At 43.3% G+C, this 23,261-nt stretch overlaps 3 protein-coding genes across 3 annotated transcripts in view; 1 reads left to right on the forward strand and 2 right to left on the reverse strand.

Moving 5' to 3' along the window:
• Window positions 1-11,928, forward strand: part of LOC130685717 (endocuticle structural glycoprotein SgAbd-1-like) — an 82,510-nt gene extending 70,582 nt beyond the window's left edge. Inside the window, exon 3 of the mRNA XM_059497003.1 lies at window positions 11,581-11,928. Coding sequence (XP_059352986.1) covers window positions 11,581-11,848 — 268 coding nt within the window. The 3' untranslated portion in view covers window positions 11,849-11,928. The remainder of the gene's footprint in view (window positions 1-11,580) is intronic.
• A 3,840-nt stretch (window positions 11,929-15,768) lies between these two features.
• On the reverse strand, window positions 15,769-17,540 carry LOC130702743 (ATP-dependent DNA helicase pif1-like). The gene is made up of 2 exons (XM_057524364.1): window positions 15,951-17,540; window positions 15,769-15,888 (listed from the first exon to the last, which is right to left on the reverse strand). The coding sequence occupies exons 1-2, from the start codon at window positions 17,538-17,540 to the stop codon at window positions 15,769-15,771; spliced, it is 1,710 nt and encodes a 569-aa protein (XP_057380347.1).
• A 670-nt stretch (window positions 17,541-18,210) lies between these two features.
• LOC130702744 (uncharacterized) lies at window positions 18,211-20,529 on the reverse strand. Its single transcript, XM_057524365.1, has one exon. The coding sequence runs from the start codon at window positions 20,527-20,529 to the stop codon at window positions 18,211-18,213; it is 2,319 nt and encodes a 772-aa protein (XP_057380348.1).
• Window positions 20,530-23,261: the final 2,732 nt, after the last annotated feature.

Raw genomic sequence — 23,261 nt, forward strand, 5'->3', positions numbered from 1 at the left:
ATTTGAGAAACATGGACCACAATGGTTCTCTTCCCAGTAGGCTTTCGAAGTTCGTAGTTTAGTTCCGTGATCTGCCTGATCACCTTGTAAGGGCCTACGTACTGGTGCAGTAGCTTTTCAGCGAGACCTTTCTTCCTCTGTGGCCGGAAGATTAACACCAGGTCACCGGGTTCGTATACCGGTGCCTCACTGACTCTGGCGTCGTACTGAGTCTTCTGGCGCTGCTGCACAAGGGCCAGTCTATCTCGTACGTCTTCTCTCAAGTTCGCCATTGCCTTCATCAGATCCTTTGGGTCAGCAAGCTTTGATTGATTCGGCCCCGTCGCCGCTAACAGGTCCGTCGGAATTACTGCTTCCCTCCCATACACCAGCATGAATGGTGTGTGATTGGTGCTCTCTTGGCGTGCCGAGTTGTAGGCAAAGGTGACAAACCCGAGGAATTCATCCCAGTCCTCGTGACTTTCGTCCACATACATCGCCAGCATTGTCGCCAGCGTCTTGTTTTGTCGCTCCACAAGACCGTTGGCCTGTTGGTGGTAAGGTACGGACATCCGATGGGAAAGTCGGAGAAGGGCGAACACCTCACGGGTTACTTCTGCCGTGAAACACTTCCCTTGGTCGGACGTCAGCTCTCGCGGAAATCCATGCCGCAACACAATTTCCTCGACGAAGAATTTTGCTATTTGCCGAGCCGTGGCATCCGGCACGGCCCTCGTTTCTACCCACTTAGTAAGGTAGTCGATGGCGACGATCACGTTTGTATTCCCGCTTCGAGATCGCGGGAATGGGCCAAGGACGTCGATCCCAATCCTTTCGAATGGCCCTCCCAGTTGCGTGATCTCCATGAGTCCTTTCTTCTTCCCTTGATCCGGCTTCCGTGTCTGGCAACTTTTGCATGCCTTGACATACCGCGTCACTGCTCTATCCATCTTCGGCCAATAAAATCTCTGCCGAGCCCTCTCCAAAGTTCTTGCTTGTCCTAGGTGCCCCGCCGTAGGCTCGTCATGCACCCACGACAGCGCTTCCTTCCGCTTCTCTGGTGGCACGCAGAGTCGGTCGAACTCTTGTCCGAACCTGATGGTCCTCAGGTACAACAAGCCTTCCTTCAGCACAAAGTTCCCGTATCGCGTGGAAGTGTTGTTGAACATCCCCTTCTTGATCCACTTCCACTGCTTTACACGATCTTGTCCGTCAGTCCAGGACTGAACGTCCATTGCCATGGCCGCAACTGGAATAGGTGTCGCGTGTTCTCCCTCCACCCCCTCTTGTATTGGGTAACGCGACAGGGCATCTGCATCCTCATGGAGACTTCCCTTCTTGTAGCAGATGCTTATGTCGTACTCTTGCAACGACAAACTCCAACGTTCTAGTCTGCCACTCAGCTCCTGTTTTGTCATCAGCCAACACAGGGCATGATGATCTGTCTTCACCACCACCTTCGTTCCCCAGATATATGGGCGAAACTTCTTCATGGCCCATACAATGGCCAGACACTCCTTTTCAGTGATGGAGTAGTTCCTCTCGGACTTGTTTAACACCCGGCTCGCAAAACAAATGGGCATGGCATGTCCATCTCTGTCTTGCATCAACGCTGCGCCTATTCCATAGTCGCAAGCGTCCGGGTGTACCTCAAAAGTCCTTGCATAATCTGGATGCGCCAGCCGAATTGCCTTTACCAGCGCCGCCTTCAACTCTGCAAAGCTACTCTGCTCTGGCTCTCCCCACCGGAACATTCCTTTCCCCTCCATTGCCGTTAGTGGATACGCCGTCTTGGCGAAGTTCGGCACAAACTTGCGATAGAAAGAGCAAAGGCCTACAAAGCTCTTCACCCACTTCCTCTTTACTTTTTCACTAGCATTGAGGTTTGGGCCAGGGAATTTTTCGATGGCTTTGCAGTGGTCAGGATCTGGTTCAATTCCGGCTCGGCTTACGACGTGGCCCAACATTCGCACACGTTCATTCCCGAAGGCACACTTTTCGATCTTCAGCTTTAAATTCGCCCCCCGGAAGCATGACAAGACCTTTCCGAGTCTATCCAGATGTTCCTTTGCATCCCTCCCGAAGATGACTACGTCATCCATGTACACAAGGCAATCGGTCCACTTGAGCCCTGCCAACACCATGTCCATGAGCCGCTGGAATGTGCTCGGTGCTGAACACAATCCAAATGGCATCACACGGAACTGATAAAGGCCGTCAGGCGTCACAAACGCTGTCTTTGGCTTGTCTTCTTCGGCCACTGGCACCTGCCAGTATCCGCTCTGAAGGTCTACGACACTGAAAAGCGTCGCTCCCTCCAGCTTTGATAACGCATCGTCGATGCGAGGAAGTGGATAGACGTCCTTCGTCGTTACGTCATTTAAACGTCTGTAGTCGATGCAGAATCGCCACTTCCCATCCTTCTTTTTCACAAGAACTATCGGCGATGACCAGGGGCTCTGCGCAGGTTCAATAACCCCCTGCCGCAGCATCTTGTCTACCTCCGCCTTAATGAGCTCTCGTTCCTGCCAGGCACGTCGCCTTGGCAACTGTTTGATCGGCGCCGCATCACCCGTAGGTATAGCATGCTCCAGGACAGTACACTGCCCAAGGCAATCGCTGCCTTCAGCAAACACATCTTGGAAACTCATCAGAAGCGAAATGAGGTCCTCACGATCTTCCCCTGCCAGTGTCTTCGCCACACATTCCTCGAACATAGCCGGGTCTTTCAGCTTTCTGGGCCGCTCACTGCCCCTCCCGGCTGTACGTCCGTCTTCCATTTCCAGTGGAAGACTGCTGCTCTGGTCGACAGCCACCAATTGTCCAAGGGATGTTCCTTCCACAATCACATGATCCGTGTGATCGACGTTCATGACATGAACTACCGCGCTCGACTTGGTACAGTCGATCAACGCGTGTCCCGCCGATAAACCACTTTTCTCAAGCAGCTTTCTCGACGGGCGGAGGAGCATAATTGCGTCCTTGTTTCCCCCCTCTGGAATAGACACCTTCACCGGTACCGCACTTCTCTTTGGCACCGTGACCCGCACTGTTGCAGTCACCTTCCGTATGGCGTCTACGCCTCCAACTGCTCCGATGTCAATCGCTCCGAGCTCTACTGTCGAAGAGCTTCAACAAATTTCTTCCCATGATGAAATCGGGCCCGAACGTCTTCAACACAACGGCTTCCCCTTCCACCGACGTGTTCCTATTCTCCACCGTAAGGGCAACTTTCCCTCTGGGTTGCATAGGTTGGCCATCCGCACTGCTCCCGTGTCCACCAAAGCTTCCACTGGGCATCCGCCAATCCAGATTTCTTCTGTAGGCTGTTGATCCCCGCCATTGGCCGCTCCTCCTGATTGGCTTAGCTCTCCACCAATCCCAGCACAGGCTGTTTTTGGCTTCTCCCCCTCTGGCTTTGTAGGCTTTGTAGGCTTTGGCTTGCCGTCTCGCCTCCTCTCCTTTGACAATTTCTTGCCATATGCCCTTCTTCATCGCAATTATAGCATCTGAACGGGTTCCTCTTCGGTTTTCGATTATTTTCATCTTTATCGCCGTCAATGCTTTTCTTTCCCGACGGCCTTTTTGCCTTCGCCAGCTCATCGCGTAGCTCCTGTATCTGGCGCTGGAGCTCTTGCATCTTGTCAAAGCCTACTCCCGCGATGGGAGCTTTCTCATTCTCCCGGCGCGCATCTTCATAGCCTCTTTCGTAGGCCGTTTTATCTGCATGGAGTCTGGCTTTTTCAAGGAACTCTTCACAGGTCGTGATTCCCAGCACATACAGCCTTTCATAAAGGGCTGGGCTTAACCCCCTGAACAGGTGGTCAATGCATACTTCCTCCGCCATATCCGGTTGCACGATGCGGCACAAATCCATAACATCGTGGAAGTATTCCGTTATGTCTTCGTCCTTTCCTTGGACTCTCATCCGCAGCTTCCTCTCCATTTGTCGTTTCAAATTCACTGCAACAAACTGCTTCAGAAACAACGTTTTGAGCCCAGGGACTTCCCTCTCGCGCGCTGGACCTTGCTCTCCCACAACTCTTTCTCTCCGGTCTTCCCAGTGTTCTGGGCGCGCGTTTCTCGCTTCAAGGCCTACAATCCACTTGTAGGCCGCTCCTTCGAGCGACAGGTCCACCGCTCTGGCCAAGTCATTATTGGTCCATCTGTTGTGGCGACCTATCCTTTCGAATCGGTCAATCCATTCCACAGCGTTCTCCTTGGCCGTGCCCCGGAATTTCTCCGGCTCCTTATACTGGAAGATTGGCCTTTCCGCCATGTCTTCCTCCTCAGCCAAAAAGGGATCCCAAGCTAGTTCCTCTTCTTGGGCTATGGATTGCCGCCTTGGTGAACCCCCAACACTGAATCCACTTCTTTCTGGCCTGACCACGACCGCTACGTGAGGCGTGCTAGACGCCCTAGGTCGTAGGCCTTCGCGCGGGCTTCGTCTTTCCAAGCCCACCTCTCGCTCTTCCGCCGCGTCGTGTTCTTCCGTCGACAGCTGCCTGCTGTCGGCACCCGACGATCTCTCGGTGATGCCAGTGGTGTCGGCTTCAACGCCAACCGCGCTTCTCCTGTAGACAGCGCCTTCCGCCTGCACTGACACTGGACGCGCCCCTTCCTGGTTTTCGGTCACCGTCTCTTCCTTCTCGAACAAGTTGGTTTCAATAATCTGCCGAGCCCGCGACCCTTGATCGCTGCTAACGGCCTCTGCCTTCCGCCGCCTACTTTCCGCCGGAAGGGCTTGTATTAGGATCTTTTCCTGGCTCACGGGACCTGCAACTTGCGGGATGAACGACGCAGCGTCGTCTACCAGACGTTGCGTATGCAATTTCCGGTCTCGGTTGACACTCTGCTCTTCCTGTCGTTCCTTTTCTCCCGCTTCGGTACGTGTGTCGACCTCGCTCCCAACACCACGGGCACGTTCACGATGCTCGTATGCCGCCGTCGGCTCGAATTCCCCTCTTCCTCACACGCACACCTGGTTTCTTGTCTCTCTGACACCTGGTGACTCTGAGTATCCACGAATTCCTCACCCTGTGATTCGGAATCCAACTCAAACTGCGTCAGATCTGGGATCTCTCCTTGTTGGGCCACCTCTCCGGTCACCCCTGTACCCTTCTGCCTGCAAGTTCGCCCACTCACCTCACCAGGGGGGCTCTCGACCGCCCTTTAGACCGCTCACTTGTTGTACCTGCCTCGTGAAATCTCGTTGAAGCTCGCCCCGCTGCACTTAGAGATGTCGCCGGCTTCAAACCCGTGTAATAGGTTTGAATCTCCTTCGCCGCCTCTTCAGCTGCTCTTCGACGACCCCTTTCCCCAGCGTCTGAAATCACACTTCTCCCGTGTGACATCCAAACGAGGACCCACTGCGACTCACTGCCAATCACACGCTCTCTCAGATCGTTGTTGTGGCCTCGTGCCCAACAATAAATTGCTGAGTTCGACTCCCAGAGACCCCTCACAACAAACGCCTACCTGAGTTAAACGTGCAGTTGACCAGGTAAGAACGCAGGAGCATCTCCACCATGTAACAACTTTGGGTTAAGGTTCGTTTATTTGACGCACTTCACAAGATACAGCACTAATCACAGATGACAACTCACTGAATGACTACTTGTCTACTGTTCAACTGACAACTAACTAAAGACTATCTCACTGACTGACTCCAACTGCCCCAGAGTCGGGGTTTTAAGGCTCCCGATATCCAGTACAGCCGAAAATGCCAGCCAACGCCTGACTTGCGGATCGCCTATCATCATGCGATAGGCGACAAAGTCCGTTGGCGCTACAATATGTATTCCTTTTTTTTCATGTGCCGAACATACGCCGCATGACGTATGACGCGCCACCTATAATTTCCTCGCCACACGCCATCTTCCAAAAACAGCATTGCCATGTCTCCCCAACCATTTTCTCGCATCCTTCACTTTCAAAAAAAAAAAAAAAAAAAAAGGCAGCATTACCATGTCTCCCTGACCATTTCCGCGCACCCACCCTATTTTCCACAAACTGCATTGCCATGTCTCAACAAACGGTTCCTCGCCCAATATATTCCCTCAGCAACATTGCCATGTCTCTTCAAGCCTATTGTGATCCTCCTTTCCTTCTGATTTACAACGTTGCCGTTCCCTTGTATTCCAATCCTAGTTTACGCCATTATTGGCCATTACTTAGCTACCTTTATTACCCTATTAGCGATCTTCAACAAAAAAAAATTTTTTTTTTTTTTTTTTTTTTATTTTTTTAATTGCAAAATACATAGAAATAAATTTTAATTCAAGCAAATATTACCAAAATACAACAACAACAAAAAACCCCCTGAACAAACCGGGTTTCTTGTTTAAGGCCCAGTCGTCGAATACGGGTTTGTGAGGTTTGAACCCACGTCCAGCCTGCAGCATTGTCATGGCAGGCCACTGCGATACCAATGCGGCAAACTACGACTATGATAAGATTATGTTTAGTATTCGCAAAATCCCACAACTACAATCTATTCTACATACTATTAATAATATTTTGTCCCCGTACGTTCCTCCTTATCATTCCCATACGAATATGTTAACCCCTTGATAATTATATTCCAAACAAACAAAAAAAAAAAAATGGAAAAGAAAAAGTACTGCCAGAAATATGGTAGTTAAACAAAAATGTTTTTATGATTTCCCAGATCATGCTGATCCCTATCACGTTGACCCTCCTGCTCTCATCATCAAGAGCATTTCAAACCATAACATGCAACTGTAATAACCCGACTGGAGTTGGACTTCTTCAGTTCTCCGACGGTCTTTGCGAGCCTGCCACACGCGTCTCACACACTAAAGTGGACTACCGAGTAATGACCGACAAAAAAGCAGCCTTTAACTTCCCAGGATATATCTGCGGCAGATGGAAATCAATCAAACACATCACGATCAATTTCGTGGGACAAGTCATAATCGTTCCGGAACGCATCGCCATGGAAACAACAGCCGTAGAGTGCGATATCATGAGGCAGTCAAAAAGATGCAACGAGAGCCCAATGACCATATCAGAAAGCAAATGGGTATTCAACCAAGAGCCAGACGACGTAGGATATTGGCTAAGGACCACTACCGTGGTCACCATCAACTGCATGTTGGAGGAAGTTGTCCTCTCCCGCATCGATGAAGGGGACATAATCAATACGCCCTTAGGAAAAGCCAACGTGACGCATGGTTCCTTATCTCACAATCACCTCACCTTATTCTGGATCGACACATACGGAAAAGCAGCCGACATCTCCCTCAGACAATTAGAAATGGGTGTGGGATACTGGTACGAATCTTCAACAAACGGAACTTGGATTCTCCAAGATGACTCCAAACAACTAGACTTCCATGTACGACTGATGTCACGTTGTCAGAGTGTGAAGTGCGACAAAAAGATAGAAAGTTGGACCGTAGTTGGAGACAACCATTTATTCGTCATCACATACCCGTTGGGCCCAGCCGCAGTCACCATGCCTTCAATCATCAAAAACACTACAACTAACATGAGCGACTCCCTAGACATCAACATCCGGCAAAACGCTAGAATCCAATATCTAGAAGATGCTGCCATCCGCCACGAAAACGAACTCGTCCGAATCGTCCAGAGCATACAATGTGACCAGCGACGCACCAAACACGCACAAACTGTATCAACTGCTCAATATAATGGATGGTTGGCAGCCACACAACTGGGCCTCCGTCAGTGCGTGAAACTGATCGCTACCGGAAACATCGTCTCAGCCATCCAGTGTACTCCTACGACGGTCAATTTCACAACAGACACCACCATTTGTGGACCACAACCACGGTTCGGGAATTCTACCATCGGCCGATCCGGGTGGGAACTCACAGAGTTCACGTCATGCTACTGGGCTGGTGGAATCGTTAACTTTAACGATAAACCATATGCCTACCGCAATAACATGTGGCAACTGGCCGAATCATCCGTCGTCGTACCGCAGCGTGATCTAGCCGACGCTTTCCGTTACCAAGATGTCGATTTCTTCGAGTACCAGCATCAAACCAACCCCGCATATACAGACACTCTGGTTAGCCCAATGGATGTGATGGCCGACATTACAGCAGCCATGAACGAACATTCGGCGACTGGACCAAATCTAAACACAGGAGCTTCCGCAATCGTCATCTCAGCAGCCGAAAAAGCCGGTCTCGGCACCTTTACCAATTGGTTCGAGAATTTTAAAGTCTACTCGTTTATCATTCTACTTATCGCCGCCTTCCTTCACTCGCTCGCGGCTGCTATGCCCTCGGATTTTGTGGGTTAATATGGAGATGTTGTTGTAAACCACCACACCCCCCCCCCCCTACAGCAGTTTACCGACCGCAGAACAACCGCCCGAGAGAGCCCTGAACTTCTTTTGGATTGCGGGACGCAATCTGGTATGACGGGGAGCGATGTAACGAATCGTCTAGCGAAGCCCCTTCTTACCTTCTTTCTCAATAGACTAGAACCTCATACCTGTAGCCCCTTGTTACTCAGAGCCTTCATTTACTAACCTAGTTGTAAACTCCCTTAAGAATATAAAAATAATGAAGACATGTCTGGGTACGCTGGCTAAAAATAGATTTATTTCGGTTGGTCCGAGATTGCCCGAAATGGCCTAAAACCGCCCGACCGATTTCTAGCTATCGTCCAAATTCGTTCGATACCGCCCGAATTTGCCCGCCTATACCTCTTCATTGCGCCCAAAATCGCGCGATATCGCCCGATATTGCCGCCTATCCGTTAACACTGTCCCGTAGGACTCTCACGGTCGATGGCTAACATATAAGAAGCCATCGACAACTCACAGTAGTTAGTCGATCCTGGAAGAACTATCTCGTGTAGACCTTCAGCGCCCTTCCGAGCCGCTACCTCCTCCTCTCCAGCTGAAGCGTAAGTCTTCTCTTAATAATATTCGCTACTTGTCTTAGCTATCCATTGGTCGTTTAAGCCAAGTAACTTGATATGCCACTGTAGGCCCTTGCCTTCGATCTGTTCAATCTATTGACTACTTGTGGTCTCTTAATACACGTTATTCTATCGTACATGTATTGTCTTACGCTTATTTGTACACGACATTGTGAGTAGCAGCGCCGCGTTTAGTTGTATTTTCAGTATTGGAGGCAACATGACAACGTCGTGTCCTCCTGTACATAAGTAGTGTCACGTGGCAGCAGAAATTCCAACCTTGTGATGGGTGCCTTCAAGTGCACTTGCTTCTGTAAAGCATCTCCGCCTGAAGAGTAACTTTACAGATTCAAACGTTTAAAATAATAATAATAATAATAATAATAATAGGACTCGGAGGCGATCTTTCCCACACGACGATTATATTTGTCCAAGTAAAGCACAACAGTACAGAAAAGAGTTGGAATAAGACATAAGTAGTCGGCCAAGGGAGAGTGAGAGAGAGAGAGACCGAAGTGTAATATGACACCTAGTGTAAGCTTACCGCAGTGACTCGTGTGAAGCACGGGATTGGATATCAGAGAAGGCGGCGGGTAACAGAAGCTCGTCGACACGTGGTTAAGACAATACAGATGAAATTGACACACTTCAGCACGTGACACTGATCGGATTGTTAGTATAGAGTTACTATTGGGAAGTCACTAACCGAACTTGAACTCTGCCTGCGAGAGTCAGATACACACCGACAGCCGACTTCAACCTGACTGTTGAAGTAGAATACCCGTCGATAACTGAACTCTCTCGGGTCTTTAGTTCACCACGAAACCTCGCATATTGCACCACAATTAACTGATGCGCAATTACATGTTGCAACTAATGAAATTTGATACAGCATGTTGATGGTGCAATACTGATCAGCACATAAGCCGCCAATCGCAGTTGTTGTTAAGCGGCGTAGTGCCGATGTAATATGATACGGTATGCGGCGTAATTTATATTGCGCCGTTATAATTGCGCAGTTATGCTATTGCGAAATACATAGGTATACATATGAGTCAACAATAAAGGCACAAGGAAAGGCATATTGAATAAAAGTATTTATTGGCTTCGTTACACTTCACATGCCAATTCTGGGTTGGTTGAACTTGGTTTGTAATTTCATTTTCAGTATTCAAATTGCAATCCTTACAGAGTTACAGGGAAATAACCCACTTGACTCGATACATGTCAGCAAGACAGGAAATATTACTGCACATTAAAAAGTTTTTCATATTTTATTAAACTCCGACTAAAACAACTGGTAAGTAAATCCGTATTAAATATAAACAAAAAAACAAACATTCGAATTACCGCCCAATCCTTGAAAATGTTGTCTGCTTCGACGGTGATTGGTGGAAGTTTTTTTCAATATTCTAGTTATTAAAACTCAAAATTAAATAGATTTTTTTGTATCACGACGAGATGCACAAGCTCACGGAGATTCCAGTAAATGTATTTTTTTGCAGTAATTGGGAATAACCCCCAAACGAGTGTCCCAAACTTTGGAAGTTAGGTGTCATTTCCCTTCCTCTGAAATGAAGGTTAAAATATAAATAATTAATCTAGGCTCCATCGTACGTTAAAATTTCCGAAATTAAACTGAAATGGATAGTCTTGATGAGATCTATCCATTTCTGTAAAAATAGAAATGAAAAATTGAGAGGGAAAGAAATTTTACATGAACGCATCCTATGCCGTTTTCTTCATTGGCTATAGTAAAGCGCCCGTTCGCCAAAAAACTGAAAAAAAAGCGTTCTTGTAAAATTTTTTTCCAACAATTCATTTGCCTAATTTTTCCAATAGATTAACATGTGGTAGAAGAGAATACCAATACCCGATTGAGACAAATGCTATGTTGACATCTAATTCATGGATTAAATTTACTATCCTTAGCGAAACTTAACACCCCCTAACGAGTTATCATTTTAAAAAATGAATGAGAGTGAATTTAGTCAGATTCTGTTAAAAATGAGAACGTCAGTAGAGCACTATTAGCTCAAATCATGCACAAAAAAAGCAATTACCAGTTACTAGTAAGAAAAATTTTTTCGATGTTTTGTCTAACGTAAAAAGCGAGAGTGAACTATTTTTTTTGCACAACGCCCAAATTGAGCTGCACAACAACTAGGTCAGTTGAATGTTTCGTACCATTCACTTAACTATATAAGCTTAGAAGCGTAGAAACAGTACCATCGGTTGTTTACCAAGTAAACCTAGTACAACATGAAGCTCGTGAGGCATTTTATTGCTTATATTTTCTGACCAACTAAAAATTTTAGATATTTATTTTATCAATACATTGGACGACAGTTGTTGTTCGCTGCCGTCTTGGCTGTTGTCGCTGCCGTTCCTTCCAGCTATAACCCGGAATACAAAGCTCCCAGCTACCCTGCATCAAAGTACGCTACCCCTAGCTACTCCGCACCCAAATACCCTACGCCTAGCTACCCCACACCAGCCTTCTCCACACCAAGCTGCAAGGATAACAAATACGCTGACATTACAGTCACTAGCCAATCCGACGAGCGCAACTTCGATGGCAGCAGCCAGTGGAGGTAAATAATTTTCATGGTTTATGCGTAATAACAAAGAGACTATAGATTCTCATATTTCAAAACACGAAATTCCTTTAACCCACAGCTACGGCCAGTCTGACTACACAACCCGTGAAGAATCTCAAGTTCAGAAGAAGATGCAAGGAGTCGCTTACGATTCTTACGGAAAGGCCACCTACGAAGATGTTATGGGCAACACCAACAAGGGATCTTCCTACTGGGTTTCACCTGAAGGCGAGACATTCACTTTAACCTGGACCGCTGATGATGCTGGATTCCAGCCCAAAGGTGATCACTTGCCCGTTGCCCCCGTTCACATCCCCTTCAGTGGAAAGGGTTACAAGATTTACTAGATTTCCCGACACGTGATTGAATATTTAAAGTATGTCCGATAATTTTTGTATATCTCGTTTATCGCAAGTGTGGTGTAAATATAAATGCAATCAACCTACCAGCACATGAAGGTTACATTAAAGTTTAACCATCGAACATTCATGGCATCATGCCAATAATCCAATACTATTTTATTTTCTGTCAGATAAGAAAGAAATATTACATTTTTTTAAAGCTAAAAAACCTGTCTTTCAACTCTTTCTAACCTAATCTAACGTTTTAATATGGCAAGACTATTCTCTACAATTGCCATTTGTGTTGTCATTTTGCTGCATTATTTCTTCATAACCAACTGCTCAAAGATGCTTTGAATCTTGTTAATGGAATCCAGAATCCGTATTTATCGAGTATTGTATCCCAAAGTATTGTTACTTATCTGCATTGCAATCAATTTTTCGCCACATACAGCAAGCTTTTCCGCTATGCACAACTTAAACGTTTTCATTTACGAATTCGAATTGATCTAGGACTATTAAACTAACTGTGTGGTGTAGGCAATGGCCAAACAAATTCGGCCCGCTGGCACCCGCTCTATATGCCGGTCGGTACCACCAAACTGGCTAACATTTCGCATAGACAAGTGTGCATGCTTTTGTTGTTCCCAAACCAAAAGTTTTGCTGTTCTCCGTCCTTTGTCATCCCAACATGAAAAGTCAACACCGTTGAATTGCAATAGGGCACTGATGGAACCGTACTAGACGATTTAATTAAAGCAATTGAAGAGAAGTGTTGTATCTGAAATTTAAATTCGAAACAAAATGTACCGTGATGGATTGTTGGCATTTCGCGGATAATGAGATCAGTGCAGCAATTTGTCTGCTGGATGCAACGTAGTTAAATGGGTGGCCACGGGCGGCCAAAAAAAGCATCATAACAAAGGACGGATAATTTCACTTTAATTCAATTTTTTAATTTTAGTTTCGGGGCAGCGTAATATTCAAGCTTGTCCCGCAGGGCATCGCGAAAAGGCGGTCGTTTCGGGGTGAAAAACATACATGCTTTTCAAGCGGGGTGGGTTTTCGGGGCAACGGCGGGAACCCCGCTATTTTTCAAAATTATGCCATGGTGGAAAAATGTTCGACAAACAGAAACAAATGTACTATCAGCACCAAGTTTAAAGTCTACAAGAGTTATGAAATTAAATGAATTTTTTCATTTGGTAAAAAAAAATATTGTTTTACAAAGTTTCAAATAAAACTCATATAAGAATGAATGAAATGGATTTGACAATGTCCTAACGGGTTTTGTAACATTAAACTGCTCTATGGAAGGAACATTAAAAGTAATTCGAAAACACATTAAGTTGGGCGTCCATAGCCGAGTGGTTATGGCGTTTGATGATCATCAATGACCCTAGATGAGGCTTAGAGGGATTGAAGTAATGTACATGGAAATATGGGACATGGAACCTGAACTTGGGGCGCGAGTCTACGGTCGATGATCACATTTTTTCCGAATTAATGGCATTTGAGAAATAAAATAAAACAAAGGAAAAAGCAAAATGTAAAATTAGCAATTCGACGTAATTATTTTATTAATAATTAACAATAACTTCCGGTAAATTACAACGTTATGTCCGTCCAGACGATCGACAGGGTCAAAGGTTCAAATCGGGACCCGCACTAAAACATTTTTTCAGCTTCAATTTTAGATTTTATTACATTTTTAGGTTCGTTGTATGTTTTCGATTCATGGAATGGCTTTCTAGAATATTTTCAGCTTATTAAGTAGTTTTAACAAAAGTTGAAAGATGCGTGCTCGTCTTTTCAATCTGCCTCGTGTAGGCATGAATTGTACAATACTAACAGGTTAGGTAATGTGTGTATTAAAGTTAATAGAACCCCGCCTTGATTTTGAAAATTAGAGAAAATTATTTTCATTACTAGTAACGATGAGCCCGTCCAGGGCCGAGGTATAGGTGGCGCTAGCGTATTCTTACGCTATTTCTAAGAAAATCGTTCCACTCCATTTTTTCGCCCGTCTACTTTTAATTCTTTTCACAATCAAGAGTTCCCCTTTCTTGCCCGTCCATCCCGTTATTTCTTCTACCCGTCAAGAAAACAGCTGAAGTTGCCCGTCGACCCCCTCTCGGCCCGTCAAGCCACCCTTTGCCCGCCAAACCACTTTCTGCCAGCCAACCCACTCCGTGCCCGTCAACCCACACTCTGCCCGTCAACTCACATTCTGCCCGCAAAAATGCCTGCTGTTGGGGCACATCTACCTTTTTTTGCATTTGTCCACCTTTTCGTCAGTCTCCGCCCGTCAGAACCCCGCTATAGTTGTCCGTTCACTCACGTTTTGCTTCTGCCCGCTAAGAAGCCCGCTGTTTTTGCCCATCGGCCTCCTCTCTGCCCGTCGACCCCCTCTCTGCCCGTCAACCCCCTCTCTGCCCGTCGGCCCCCTCTCTCCCCGTCTACTCTCTCTCTGCTTGTCGGCCCCCTAACTGCCCGTCGGCCCCCTCTCTGCCCGTCGACCCACTGGCTGCCCGTCGGCCCCTTCTCTGCTCGCCGACCCAGTCGCTGTCCGTCGACCTACTCACTGCTCATCGATTCCCTATCTGCCCGTTGACCCACTCGCTGCCCGCCAAAAGAACTGCTATAGTGGCCCATTGGCCTTTTCATTTGCTTTTTCCCTTCTTTCCTTCACAGTCTCAGTCAGGAAAACGCCCTCTGTAGTTGCCCGTCCACCCCTTTTTTTTCCCTTTGCCCATTTTTTCTTGAATAGTCTATGCCCGTCAACCCTCTTTGCCCACCAAAAAAACCATTGTAGTTTCCCGTCTTCCACCGTACAGTCTCTGCCCGTCAGCTTACCTATTGTAGCGCCCACCCGTTATAAGCCTACCTATTGAGACCTAAGACCTATTGTACAGTCTCTACTCATCAAAAGACCCGTTTACTCACTTTTAGCCTCTGCCCGTCAACCCACTTTGCTGCTCCCCAAGAAACTCGCCGTTGTTGCCTATCCAAACCCTCTCTGGCCGACAAAACGCCTGCCGTAGTGGCCAATAAAAATAATAAATAAAACTAATAAAATAAAATAAAATAAATTAAAAATAAATTAGAATAATAATAATAAAACGCCCTGCCCGTCAGCTTACGTGCCGTTGCCCAACCGTTTACGCAAAGCCCGTAGATTGGAAAATTGCGTTAATCCACAATTCCACCCGCAGTTTAGTTTTCCAAATCACCATCCCACCAATTCACTGCAGCAGACGACGGTTTTGGCGCAGCCAATGACAGCATCCCACAGCCGACGGCGCCAGCCAATCACAACAAATGCACAGCGTGACAGACACAGGCTCCTCCTCTTTTCCTTGTTTTTTTATATAGTATAGACTAGTAACGTTGGGCCCGTCCAGGGCCGGGGTATAGGTGGCGCTAGCGCATTTTTTTTTGTTACATGTTAAGAAGACGGAAGGTACTGGCGCGACATATGTCTAATGGATTTTTTATAATTCAGCTTCGCACCAATACATTGCGGTTCAGAGCCTTGTCTAATAGGATAATCAGGCTCGAGAGCTAATGCTATGAATGGTTATTTTATATTTCTCATCGGTTTATGTAATAATAATAAGCATTTTCACGGTTGAGCGCCGTCGGGAACTGCCCCCAATGGCCATGCCCGTGCTCCTTTTTGGTCCGTAGACCGAGGCGGTTAGTTAAGTTGATCAAGCAAAATACGTCATGACTAGCTACCGTTTGATACATCTAACGTCAATGCGGCATGCGGGATTTTCTTTGAATTTAACTTGTTTTCTTTTTTTTTTTTTTTTTTTTTTATTGTTTTTTTTTTTTTTTTTTTAAATGGAATGATGTGTGGCAATTTAGTTAAGTTAGTTCCTCGTTTTATATCATGAAGATAAAATTATCTGATGATAACTTTACGAAAGAGCTTCTTTGAACACGATGTTTTGTGTAAAAACTCTTTCGTCTTTCAGCATTTTCCCTTGCTTTGGTCCTACCATATGGATGGTATACTTCTGGGCCAGGACCTGGTATGCCTGGAAAATGCAACATATAATTGTCCGTGGCTGAAGACAGGTTCAGGAAGATGGATACCAACCTTATCGAACGTCTGTCCTTGTGACTTGTTGATGGTAATTGCGAAAGCCAAAAGGACAGGAAATTGGTTCCTGATTAGCTTGAAGGGAAGATCACAATCACTCGGTGACATATTCATTCGTGGGATGAAGACATTGTGGCCCTTATTTTTCCCAGCTGCTATTGTTGCATGAATGAGGTTGTCCGTAAGAGTTTTGATGATCAAGCGTGTTCCATTGCAGAGCCCTTGACGCGAGTCGATGTTCTTAAGAAGGATGATGATGGCACCCACTTTCAGTTCCAAAATGTGCGGTGGTATACCAGACATCTTTAAGGTGTCAAGAAACTCTGTCGGGAAGTTTGCAATTTCTTCTGGGTCTTCCGATTCAATCGAGTTCATGCTGGCATATCTCCGTCGCTGGCCTGGCATCTGTCTGATGATGTAATTGTTGATTTTCAAGCAGTCATCATTTTTTGGGCACAAAATAGCGCGAGTGGTAATTTGCTCTTCTACTTCCGGAAGTAATAGATTTTCGGGATCACCAAAAACATGATTAACCAGTGACTCTTCTGTATGGCCATCAAGAAGGAAGTCCTGTGGTATCTCTATCGCATCCGGTCCCAGACTTGCCGTTCTTGAATGAGTTGAATTTCCAAGATGAATGAGCCAATTGGCGAACTCGACACTGTCGCCCGCGGTTCGCATATTTCGACTCAAACGAAGCTTTAAAATGTCACTCCAAGTCCTGCTGCTTTTAATGGTCGATTCAACAATTTTCACCCTGTTACCGTGTTTAATGACAGGAAGGCACTGACGAAAATCTCCTCCCAACAACAGCACCTTACCACCAAAAGCGACTGAACTTTTCGTGACCTTTCGGAAAAGTTTATCGATGGCGTCTAACGCATGCACGGTCATCATAGTGACCTCGTCAATGATGATAAGGCTGGCTTTCCTGATGTTGTGTGCTTCAACATGGTGCTCTTCTATTTTTGACGTTGTTGTTTCCGTAATTGGAGGATAGATTTTGAATCGTAAATGGTAAGTACTTCCATTACTCAATAAAATCGAAGAGATTCCAGTAGAAGCGACAGCAATCACTGATTTTCCTTGTCCTTCAAGCACATTAATGAGCGAGTTGTAGAGGAAAGTTTTTCCAGTTCCACCAGGTCCATCCAAAAAAAACTGATTGTTCACAGATGAATGACCGTGATCATTCACTGACGTCATGACTCGGTCGAAAATCGCTTGCTGTTCCGTGTTCAGCTGGGCAACCATTATTTCTCCTCTTCTTATCTTCTGAGCACGCACCTCATCCGAGCCTTCATCTTCTTCCTCTTCAATCAGCCGATGGATCATTTGAAAATCAGGGACTGCCAATTGGAATTCTTCAAGATTGTGACCACTATGCCTTAACATATCTTGAATACATTTGAGCGCAAGGTTTTTCGCAATTTCATCTTCATGGCCTCGTCTTGTGAAGTCTTCCATGAGATGTTGCAGGTTGTTGTTGAACAGTAATTGAGCGTTGGTTGGGGAGCAATGAACGCAAATGTTTACAAACAATTGCCTTAATTGGATGGGCATTTGAAATTCAACTGCTTCCGCCATTACTCGTTCCCAAACGCTATCATCAGCCAGCAGGTTTCTTGCTATAGCAGCTTCTTTGAATGTTGGATGCAGAATCCCGTCGACCGTCCTCAAAAAGTCGAAGCTGGTTGCACCAGGGACGTTGATAAGAAGCAAACGAAGACTGTGCCTTTCGACTTGCTTGACGGAAACAGAATAAATGCGCCCAATAACGTTGATCCTCTTTTTTCTCGGTTTCCATTTCCTTGCGGTCAAACCAAAAATGATGAGGAATTTCGCGATAGAAGTAAGATCTAGCTGGCGGATGAGTAGAATTTAATTTGAACCAAGCCGTCAATGTAGTTAATTGTGAGGCAGAATTGATCACAGCCTGCTCTTCCATTCCCGGATGAAAAAAAACCGATTGTTCTTGAGGAAGATGAATAGCAAGACGAATAACAGCGTGTGAACGGTAAGAAAGCGGATACTTAAAAATCCTCCAAGTGGCTTCAGGGGCACTGACATATCTTGTGTCCAAGAACGTTGTTATTTCATCCCATACAATACGGTCTTGACCTTCTTGATTCTCTCCTCTGCTTAACTGTATATTTGCGCAATCATGTCCTTTGTATATGTACTTGAAAATATACTTTATGCTGGTTATAGAAGCGCAAAACTCCAGATTAATGTGCGAATTGAATTTTAGTGAAAGTTAAGGGTTGTAGGGGACGACCCAGCTGTTGTCCACTCGGTGACTGCTGCTGTTGTTATTGAGCGAGTAGCTACGACCGTTATTTCTCCTTCGATAAGTGGGATATCCATTTCCGTTGATGATCGTTTCTTCCGCAAATGGTTTTGGAAACAATTTTGTGCATATATCACCATCCATGCAAGGAGAATTGCGATTAATTTCCTTTCCGCATGGGCCGTGAATCATGTTGCTCATTACAATCTTGTGAAGTATCGGGTTCACTTCTGGATCCGGAATTTCAGCACATATCGTCTTGTCGAAAGAAGATGTGTCTATATCTTCTTCAGTTGTTGGAACGTCATTCTCATCTATCCACATCAGTAGATCGACATGTGGAAGACCACGCTTCTGGAATTCGATGACATGAATCCTCGCAACAATAATCCCCAAAATTTGACGTTCTTGAATATCCTTTATTAATTCTTTCAGTTTAAGATGATAGACTCTTGAAACAATATCAGGCCTATTCGATGGAATTTGGTAAGCTTCAATATTTTCTGTGATCTCTGGCCATTTCGGGTTGCAGGTAAAAGTAAGGAAAAAGGTGGGCTTTCCAAATTTTCCACAAATAGCCATCGCGTCTTGGTACCCCTGCTTCATGGCCCTTGGACTTCCAATGAAAGATGATGGTAAGATGACCGAAGTCCCGACAGTCATGTTCTCTCTTTCCGCTCGAGTATTCAAATAATCCATAAGTCCATTGTACTGCGCGACGTGTAGATCTGCCTGATGTGTCTGAACATACTTCACTCGGTTAGCTTCAACTTTAACGTACGAATCAACTATCCACTGCTGAGTGAGTGGACCGCCGTATAAGGCTGCGTTGAAGTATCCACGAATGGACATTCTGCTGCTATAGAATTCGCATTGTGTGATTCTTGACCGATGACCAACTCTTCTCACTACAGGTGCATCAGGGTCTATATCAAGGGCATCTTCCGGTTCCAGTTCCGGTTCTACAACGTCTGGTACAGGATTATCTGGAGTATCACATAGAACTTGAGCTTCACAATCCATCATATCATCTTCTTGTGAGCAATTGCTTTCATTATTTTGGTAGTTATCTGAAATAGCTGGATTGGTGTGAATCATGTTCTGATCCCAGCCATTGTCTCCATTAGGAAAGAGTAATGGATATGTCATGGGATCGCACATTGGTTTTTGAGTGTCGATTAGAATGAATCGATTTCCTCTTCGTGGAATTAAGAGATGGCCGCGTATATCCCTATTTTCGGGTGGAGCACCATCAATGCTTTTGAAAACCACTGCTATTTCTTCTCCTGTGGGGCTGTTGTAACGCCTCTCATCCTGTGTCCGACGGTCATTACGGATAATCATTCCAATTTCCATGGGTCTTCTACCCTCCATTTCGGCAAGAAGATCCTCCTCGGCTGCCATTTGACTCATATTCTTATACATGGCAGCATAGGGATTACATTGACGAAGAAGAGAATCCAATTGTTCCATCAGAAAACGGTCACAGCGAACGTTGGCAGGATTACTGGCCCGAAATTCGTTTGCCTGAGAAGAATCAATGAAATACAGTTGGGCGTATTTTGGAGCATTGTCTTCGTGTTGGTATCCAATAGCTGTTGTATTGTGATATATCTGCCCGTGGATTCGAAAGCAATAGGGGCCGCGACCTGGTGGACTGTCGATTTGTGCTCCCATGGATGCGAAGGCAAGAGCGTTATTGTAATTTCTTATCATTTTCAAGAAATGAGGAGATTTTGGATGACTGTCGGTGAAGAGATGGTATAGCAATTCAGGGCATTCTCTAGGTGGAGGAAGAATGACTTTTCCTCTTGAACAACAAATGCGGAACTTTCGATCAGACGTTTTCTCTCCTTTGAAATGTCTTGCGCCACAGTAATCACAGACCTCGTCCATTTTTCCACAGTGATGAACTGGTACAAAATATTCGTTGTCTATTTGTTTCTGAGCAGCTTGGTGTGTTCTCGTTGCTCGATTAGTTCGATTTTGCGCAAGATATTCCAAACGATGTTGTCGCTCTTCTTCTGTCTCAACAATAACCATTTCTGCCGGGTGTTCAGCCTCATTTGCTTGTTGTAGATGCAGCATTTCATCATGTTCTTCCTCTCTTTGTAAAGAAATCTGAGCCATCCTTGCTCTAGTCTCCTCTTGAAGTTGTTCTATATCTTCGTCATTTTCAACTCGTCCGTAACTAATAATTTGCTGTCTGTTAACTTCTCGTCTTTCATCTGCTTCATTTGTTGTTTGGTTGCAGCGAACATTCTGATGTTGCAATCTATCTTTCATGCGCGAAACACTGGCCTTATCTGGAGTTTGGATTTCACGGGCTTTTCTTTGACGAACAGCATGTGCTTCTAGAGCCGTTTGCTGTTCTACAGGATCAAGTCTTTGTTTTTTGCTTTAATCCGTTCTCGATTTTCCAGCAATCTCTTCTCTCTGACTTCAGGCGATTCAGCTGCCCTTTTTTCACGCATTTTAAGGTTTTTGGCTGCTTTTTGTTCTTCAGTGAGGGGAGGGCATTTTGGAGGCATTTTCAAACGCAAGTATAACCAAACGCACTTAACTCTAACAACTTAAACTTAACTAACTCTAACACGAAAATCACGTCAGGACTGAAAACACGGGAAAACAAAACCTTAAACACTTTCTTATCGAACTGAAAAACACTGCAAAGAATTACGTAAACCAATGCTTATTAAACATAAGACAACACCGCAAAAAATAACACAAAACACTTGAACACCCCTGAAGAAACAGCAAGAATTACATAAAGATAATGCAATACACCTTAATCAGCTAACTTAATGTAGGTAATAGCTAAGAAAGTGAGCTCTCCGATGTCGATTTAACCCTTTGACGCGATAGACGTGGAAGGAAAATATATAAGAATACTCACTTACTTGGTAAATTTAGATCCAGATCCTTCGTAGTAGTGTTGAAGCTCCCGTTAATACACAGGACGGCCAATGACTCTGCAAACAAAAAAAAATAATAAAATTAGCGTGTGTGTTGCTTTACCTAAAGTATTTTACAGTCAACGCAATTGGTCATTAAAGCTTACAACGTTTAAATTTGTATGATTTGATTAACATTGAATTATATAGTCAACTTCTAAATAGGACGTTAATGACAAATACAATACTAACCCGAAATTTACATATAAATAAACAATTAGCATGTGACTGACTAAATTAAAAATAATTCCATTAACATTTAAATGAAATAGTGAAGAACAAATTGAAAAACCTTAAGATTCTAAAAGGAACGGTGAGAAACAATTTTAAAACGATATACCTTGTTGATAGAATGTTCAATGACCAATAAAATATTAAATTCAAATTTATATACATATACATCAATATCATCTTACTTTGTAAATAACAAATAACTGGAATAAAATTTAAATAAATTAATATCCACTAAAATTGGCAAACTTGACTTTAAAAAAGTAACGTAGAGAATTTGAAAACGCTTTAGAATGTTAATAGACTATACCAGGATAATTAATAAACTAACCAAAAAAAAAAATATATATATATATATAAATAAAGGTAACTTTGTAAATAACATAGACTTTGATAACATTTTATAAATAGGTTTTTAATTAAAGTTTTGAAAATTTCATTTGAAAAGAAACGGTGAGAGAAAAAATTGGAAACGTTACATTTAGAACAATACAATTACCAAAAATACATATATGTGTACAAAAAAAGTAAAATTTGAAAATAACCTATGACTTTAAGAAAATGTTAAGAAATAGGCAATGAAATGAAATTTAAAAAACTTGATTTTAGAAAACCACGATGAGAAAAAAATGTTTCACCTTACAAATAAAATGTTAATAAGTAATAAACTTACCAAAAATATATGTATATATAAATAGTACCAACTTTGTAAATGACACATTACTTTGATAAAGTTAGAAGAAATTAAGAAATAAATTATCTTTAAAAAATTTAATTTGAAAAAGGAAACGGTGAGTTAAATATTTAAAACGTTATACCCTTTAAATAGAATGTTTTAAGTTCAATATAAAACTTGAAAAAACATATGTATAGGTACATAAGTAAAATGAATTTTGTATACAGTATATGAATTTTAAATATTTATGAAAAAGTATTGAACTAAAAATTTAAAAAACTTAAATTGGAAAAGGAACGAAGATAAAAATAGGAAACGTTACATCTTTAAAACAAAGAATTTCAAGATAAATAATAAACTTATCAAAAATATAAATTGATGTACATAAATAAAACGAACTTTGAAAATAGTACATGTCTATGACTACTATAATACTATAACATTTTAATAATTAACTAAAAATTTAAAGAATATAATTTGAAAAAGAATGGTGCAAAAAAGTGAAAACATACCTTGCGAATAGATTCATTATCAATATTTAACTTAGCAAAACATATATATATGCTTATCAATAAACTTAACTTTGTAAATAATATATGACTATGATACCATTTCAATAAATAAGTACTGAACTTAATATTTAAAAATCTTAATTTGAAAAATGTAACGGTAAGAGGAAAAAAAATTTAATATGTAATACCTTGTAGATAGAATGTTTCGAAGTCAATAATAGTTTTAAAAAAATATGTATATATAACATAAATCAAATATAGTGTAAATAATATATAGTTTTGCTAACATTTACAGAAATTAGAAAGAATGAAAATTTAAAATTCTTGATTTGAAAAAAGGAACGAAGACAAAAATTGAAAACGTTACGCACATTGAAAATAAAATATTTTAACATAAATAAGATAATATATATATATATATATGAGCATAGATAAAATAAACTTTGTAAATAATGTAAAGCTATGATAATATTTTAATAAACAACTATAAATTTAAAAAACATAATTTGGAAAAAGAACGGTGAAAAAAGTGAAAACGTACCTTGGGTTTGAATCAATAGATAACTTAACAAAAATATATATATGTGTACATAGATAACATAAACTTTGTAAATAGCATATGACTATGATAAAATTTTAATAAAT

This window comes from Daphnia carinata, chromosome 9, assembly GCF_022539665.2.
Source record: "Daphnia carinata strain CSIRO-1 chromosome 9, CSIRO_AGI_Dcar_HiC_V3, whole genome shotgun sequence".
NCBI lineage: Eukaryota > Metazoa > Arthropoda > Branchiopoda > Diplostraca > Daphniidae > Daphnia > Daphnia carinata.

What these genes read in the sequence shown, in the direction of transcription:
- LOC130702743 (XM_057524364.1), bottom strand. Translation starts at nt 17,540, where the DNA reads ATGGCGGAAGCAGTTGAATTTCAAATGCCCATCCAATTAAGGCAATTG. An exon ending in AAGGACAGACGTTCGATAAG is followed by an intron (nt 15,889 to 15,950) that starts GTTGGTATCCAT and finishes TGCATTTTCCAG; the next exon opens with GCATACCAGGTCCTGGCCCA.
- LOC130702744 (XM_057524365.1), bottom strand. Translation starts at nt 20,529, where the DNA reads ATGAAAGATAGATTGCAACATCAGAATGTTCGCTGCAACCAAACAACA.